The 6,018-nt window shown below is 42.1% G+C and overlaps 1 protein-coding gene across 1 annotated transcript in view; it reads right to left on the minus strand.

Moving 5' to 3' along the window:
* Positions 1 to 2,912: 2,912 nt before the first annotated feature.
* The window catches only part of FAM221A (family with sequence similarity 221 member A), a 14,001-nt gene continuing 10,895 nt past the window's right edge, over positions 2,913 to 6,018 (minus strand). Inside the window, exon 7 of the mRNA XM_015558130.1 lies at positions 2,913 to 3,324. Within this exon, the coding sequence (XP_015413616.1) occupies positions 3,256 to 3,324 (69 nt within the window). The 3' untranslated portion in view covers positions 2,913 to 3,255. The remainder of the gene's footprint in view (positions 3,325 to 6,018) is intronic.

Below are 6,018 nucleotides of genomic sequence, written 5' to 3' on the forward strand. Positions count from 1 at the left end.
ATGCAGGGCACTGGGCGGGGCCACGCACGCACGCACGCACGCACGCACGCACTCACGCACGCACGCATGCACGTGGGGAGCGCTGCGCCGGAAGAGGGGGGCGGTGCCTCACGCCTGCGGGTAAAGGCAGGTTCCTTTCTCCAGGCGTCCAAGACTGTCAAGTAGTGGCGTGAATTTTGTGCGCTTTCCTAATTTGTTAGCGCCGATTCCAATTTTAAAACAGCGAAATTAGAAAAATGCCAACATTCGTTTTACAAAAGGGAAAGGAAAAAAAATGGCCTTGGTGCATGAAAATGCCGCGACCTTTTAATACAGTTCCTCGTATTGTGGTGACCCCCAACCATAAAATTATTTTCGTTGCTACTTCATAACTGTAATTTTGCTACTATTATGAATCGTAATGAATCTGATATACAGAATGTATTTTCAGGGGGCGAGACCCACATTGTCCCCATAATCAAGATGATAGTCATTTCATTTAACCCCAAAATGTTTCCTCTCCTCTTTGGCTCTCCTACGGCAGACATGAGTTTGCATCCTCTACAATTCTATGTTCATGAAATCATACATTTTCTCTGGTTTCTTTCATTCAGCATAATTTTCTTGAGAGTCATCTATTTTGTCATCTGTATGAGTAGTTTGTTTCTACTCATTGCTAAGTACTATTCCATTGAATGATTATAATACAATTTATCTACTTTTGAGACATTTAGATTGTTTCTAGTTTGAGATTGTTTCAAATAAAGTTGCTATGGACGATCAGGTGCAAGTATTTGTATGGGCAAATGTTTCCATTTCTGTTGAGTTGATAAATAGGAGAAAAGTGGGGTTGTATAGTTGAGTGTGTTTAACTTTTTAGGAAACTGGTAGGCTGTTTTACAAAACAGTTTTACTATTTTATATTCTGTTTCTTTGTTATGGGGTGGGGCCACAACATTAGTAACAAAGAAACAGAATTTCCGGAGGATGAGGCCCAGAAATCAGGATTTTAAAAAGATTCCCAGGTGATTCTAATGTGCCACCAAGGTTGAGAACCACTGCCGTTAAGGGTGCCATTGAGGCACTCTGGCATTGACGGCAGGCCTTGAGGTAAGCGGCCAACATGAACCTATGTCATTTTCCTTGTTCAGGGTTTCTAAAGCAGTCAGCAATAGCTCACAAACATCTCCATCTTTATAATGTCCACCAGTCCTATTCCACTGTAATGCCACAGCTACTGTATAGCCTAACACTTTACCTTCCACCCGCACTCCACCCAAATCCACTATGGTAACTGTGATGCTTCGTGCCAGGCATTATCAGTGTCCCACTTACCAACACCTGTGGGGTCTTTATAGTCATCTGTCCAGTGGAGGATCCGGTCACAGAACCCCATCCTGAAGTTTTGTTAAGTGTGTTCCTGGTACGCCTCTTAGCCTGGTTTAACCCCACCGCACCAACCAAACACAAAGCCTAAGACAAATGTTAATACATACAGGTAATTTATTTGGAAAGTGATCTTAGAGAACCTGTTTGTACATATATTCCCAAGAAAAAGCCCCACATCTAAAAGGAGGGCAGGGAAAGACCAAAGAAAGAAGCAGGCAACTGGATTCTGACAATTAGCAGTTTATTCAGGTAAACTTACATACCAGGCATGTCTTGGTGTGGGCGGCCGCAAAAGGGAGTGGATATCCTCCAGGCACCAAAGAATTATACAGAAAAGGGCCAGATGGAGGAGGTACGGTATGTCATCGGTCCCAGATGCGGGAAAAATTCCGTACATACTTGCCAGGTCAGGACTATGGCCTGTTCCAGGAACCAGCACAACATAGGACACAGCAGAGGCTCTGGTTTACATCAGAAGGAAAGTACCGATTATGATCAGACAATCTCTGAGAGGGCTTGCGGGAAGCACTCTGTTCTGGCCCAGGTCCATCTTGTGGGTCACATCATGGAACAGCCTCCACTCCACAGAACCAAGGGAAGGAATCAGGGAGTGGAATGGGGGGAAGGAGAAAGCTAAAATAAGGATACACCCAAATAGTCGGTGACTGGGGAAGCTTATGAAAGGCTTCTCAGAATTGCCTTCCCAGCAGACAGACAAATGAGGGAGTGTTTATCCATTGCCTTCCCCCTGGGGGTTACTCAAGAGTGGTCCCAATGTCATTAACTCCCCGATATCTTTTACACATGTATGATGCAAAGGGTTGCAGTGTGTATCCCAAGCCAGTGTCAAAGGATCCCTGGAGAGTCATGACATGGTCCCAATACAGAAGCCTGCTTGGAAGTGTTTCACAGCAGTACTGAGGAGGAGGTAGGGCTAAGAGACTTGAAGTGGACACAAGGGGTGTCAATATAGTTACATGCAAGGCATAGTTAACAAAACAACTTAAAAATCAGGAGATACTGCTAGAAAATGATTATATAATTTTGAAATAGCTTTTTATTAAAAACGTAAATCAACATTACAAAGTTTCAAAAAACAAAAAATTGATCATTTTATTTTTTTTTAATATATTTTATTGATTTTTTTACAGAGAGGAAGGGAGAGAGATAGAGAGTTAGAAACATCGATGAGAGAGAAACATCGATCAGCTGCCTCCTGCACATCTCCCACTGGGGATGTGCCCGCAACCCAGGTACATGCCCTTGACCGGAATCGAACCTGGGACTTTTCAGTCCGCAGGCCGACGCTCTATCCACTGAGCCAAACCGGTTTCGGCAAAAATTGATCATTTTAACTTACTATTTTGAAACAGTGGCCCTATATATTTGTTCAAAAACCTCAACAACAACAATGTGCGAGAGAAACATTGATCAACTGCCTCCTGTGTGCACCCCGACCAGGGATCCAAATGCAGCCTGGGCATGTGCCCTGACTGGGAATGGAACTGGCGACGTTTCGGTCCACAGGATGACGCTCAACCAACTGAGCCACACCAGCCAAGGCCAGCTTTAATTTTTAGATACATAGTTTGAAAAAGTTAAATTATGATAGACTAAAGATATTTACTATTCTTTTGACTGATGGTAAAATAGCCTCATTTGTTAGGAGAGATAAAAAAGTATAGATAAAATAGTAAATCATAAAATTTGATAAAAGTAATATACCAGGTAAGGTAATTTCACTTATTTAAATCAAGAAAATATCCAAAAAGGCCTTTTATATACTAACAGAAGTAAACAATTTGAGAGACAATAAACTATATTATATTTAAATAAACACCAAAAAAAGATACATTTGGATGATGGTTTTAATTTCCCCAATAATCTTCATGAAGGTTTTGTTTCTGATGGCACTGGTGCTTTTCCTTTATGCTTAGCAGCCTTTTCCATTTTTATCTGTAAATGTAAAATATTTGTTGATAGAATAATTTTTAAAACATTCTAAAGAAAGAAAAGGTTGCACATACTTTACTTGGATTCATGTTTTATTTGCCACAGCCACTTCACACAGTTCATAGCAGTTATTAATGAATACCAATGCCAAAATCTCAGAGTTGAAGGGGCCTAATTGCATTTTAAAAATATGGTCTGAATTCAACTTTACAGAAGCATTTTCATAAAAAGAATGTATAATGAGTACTTCTTTGGAGAAAATATATATAATTTTAAAGGTTAGGTATTCCAGCTTTTTCTAAAAGCTGGAATACCTAACCTTCCATCAGCCTAAACACATTCACTTACAGGATGATAGAACACACCTAAGCCGGCCGGGTTATTTCTGGAATGCGGACTGCTGTAAGGGTAGTTTCCTATCATTCTCGTTTCTACATTTGCACAGTTCCCTTCCTAAAGGTTGTCCTTCTCCACGGAAACTGCAGCAAAGAAGCTTGCATACCCTAAGCAGCAGCCTTCCGACCTTTTAGAAACATGTAACCCTTTCCACAGGGGAAACAACAGAGAAACCAAAACCCACCTGCCTCTTACTGCCACTCACTCACACACGCCAGTTCCCAGAGGCAGCACCACTGCCTTACTCCGGGCAAGAGAAGGCTGAGAAAATTTGGGGCATGGCAGCTGCAGGCAGGGCCTCCTACCCTCTAAGGCAGTGGTCAGCAAACTGCGGCCCCTTGAGTGTGGCTCTTCCACAAAATACCACGTGCGGGCGCGCACGGACAGTGCGACTGAAACTTCGTGGCCACACTCAAGGGGCCAAAGAACCGCATGTGGCTCCTGAGCCGCCTTTTGCCGACCACTGCTCTAAGGCAGTGGTTCTCAACCTGTGGGTCGCGACTCCTTTGGTGGTTGAACAACCCTTTCACAGAGGTCACCTAAGACCATCCTGCCTATCAGATATTCACATTGCGATTCATAACAGTAGCAACATTACAGTTATGAAGTACCAACGAAAATAATTTTATGGTTGGGTCACAACATAAGGAACTGTATTTAAAGGGCCAGAAGGTTTAGAACCACTGCTAAGGTGACAGGAATATAATATCAGGAAACCAACCAGTCTTCCCAATCTCATCAAATTATAAGTGATAACTTCCTAATAATAAAATTGAATGAATCTCATCTCTGTCTCCTCCCCATTTTCCTGCTCGCTCCTGTTTAAGTCGGTTGGGCACCTCATTCAGAGACCATACACTCAGATCACTCTTGCACAGTCAGTCAGCAGGTCATCTGAAGGCCCCAAAGGAACACCCTATTCTAAGGCAAAGATGGTGGGCTTTGGAGTCAGAGGGAAGAGTACTCAAACCCCACCTCTGTCGTTTATTAACTATTTGAGGCAAGTTATTTAACCAATAGTTTTCTCATTTGTGAAAAAAAAGTCATAGTAATAGGTACATCTCAGGGTTGTTCTAAAGGTGTAAGTAAAATCGTATGTATAAAGATCAACATACTTAATAAGCACTCAACCAATACTGGTCTCCTTTCCGCTCTCATTTAGACCAAGTGTTAGATTTACAGCAACATTAAAAATTAGGAAAGATGCTAAAAAAAAACAAAAGTTAAGGAAGTGTTTGCTCGTTAAAATACAGACACACCTCGTTTTATTGTGCTTATCTTTATTGCACTTCACAGATGTTGCTTTTTCTTTTTAACAAAATGAAGGCAAAACCTCCACCAGCAAAAAGATTACTGCTCACTTTATTGCGATACTCAGTGTATTGTGGAGGGCTGGAAAGCCAAGCCCACAACAGCTCCCTCCCAGCTAGGTCTGTACAAGCAGAGCATTACTTTGTAAGTGCTCTGAGCCCATCAGATTCCGTTTCCTAACCCCGCCCTGCCTTTTCCCTCAATGGTGCATGTCTTGGTTTTTTGGAATAACAGAAGCGTACTAACTGTGTACAGCACATGTCAGCTCAGAAGTTGTTTAAGTCTGAGCTTCTCTGTTTTTATACTCTATTAATCAGACAGGCTGGAGAGTTTATAAGCTGTATCTCATAAATCCATAAATCACACAAGGCAGAGAATTATAAACTACATCTCATAAATCCATAAATTCTAGGTCTAGATATAACAAGCAGTCTGGATGGTTATAATAAGCATCCTGGGTGGGCCAGGTATATCCTCCAAAACATTCACAGATAAGAACTCCCCTCCATTATCTTCCCACAAGCAAATCCCACTGGCATGTTTTCAAGGCAGCCCACACTACCTGGACTTCTGGGGGAGGGAAGGGAGAAGTTCTGGAACCCTGTCCCTCATAAGCCTTTGAGGAAAAACTAAAATTCAGCCGTTAATGTGTGTGTTCCAAGAATAGAGCTTGACTTGATTAAAAATTTATCCCTAACGATGTCGCAAAAGTCACCTTTCCTTTTGTCACTCTGAACATGTCATCTTCCTCCTGGGTTCCTACTACCCCCTTTTTCCCTTAAAGCAGAGCTTTCCCTTAGACCTGTCCAGGAAGGTAGCCACTAGCCCCATGTGGCTAGAAATGTGGCTAGTGTGACTGAGGAAGTACAGTTTAATTTATTTAACTTAGACTTACAGAGTCACGGCTACAACACAGATACAGAACATTCCCATCACTGTGGAAACTTCCATTTTCTAGCTCTGCCTTAAATCATAGGAGGACTCTCCCCG

The sequence above is a fragment of the Myotis davidii genome, unplaced genomic scaffold (genome assembly GCF_000327345.1).
Source record: "Myotis davidii unplaced genomic scaffold, ASM32734v1 scaffold168, whole genome shotgun sequence".
Taxonomy (NCBI): Eukaryota; Metazoa; Chordata; class Mammalia; order Chiroptera; family Vespertilionidae; genus Myotis; species Myotis davidii.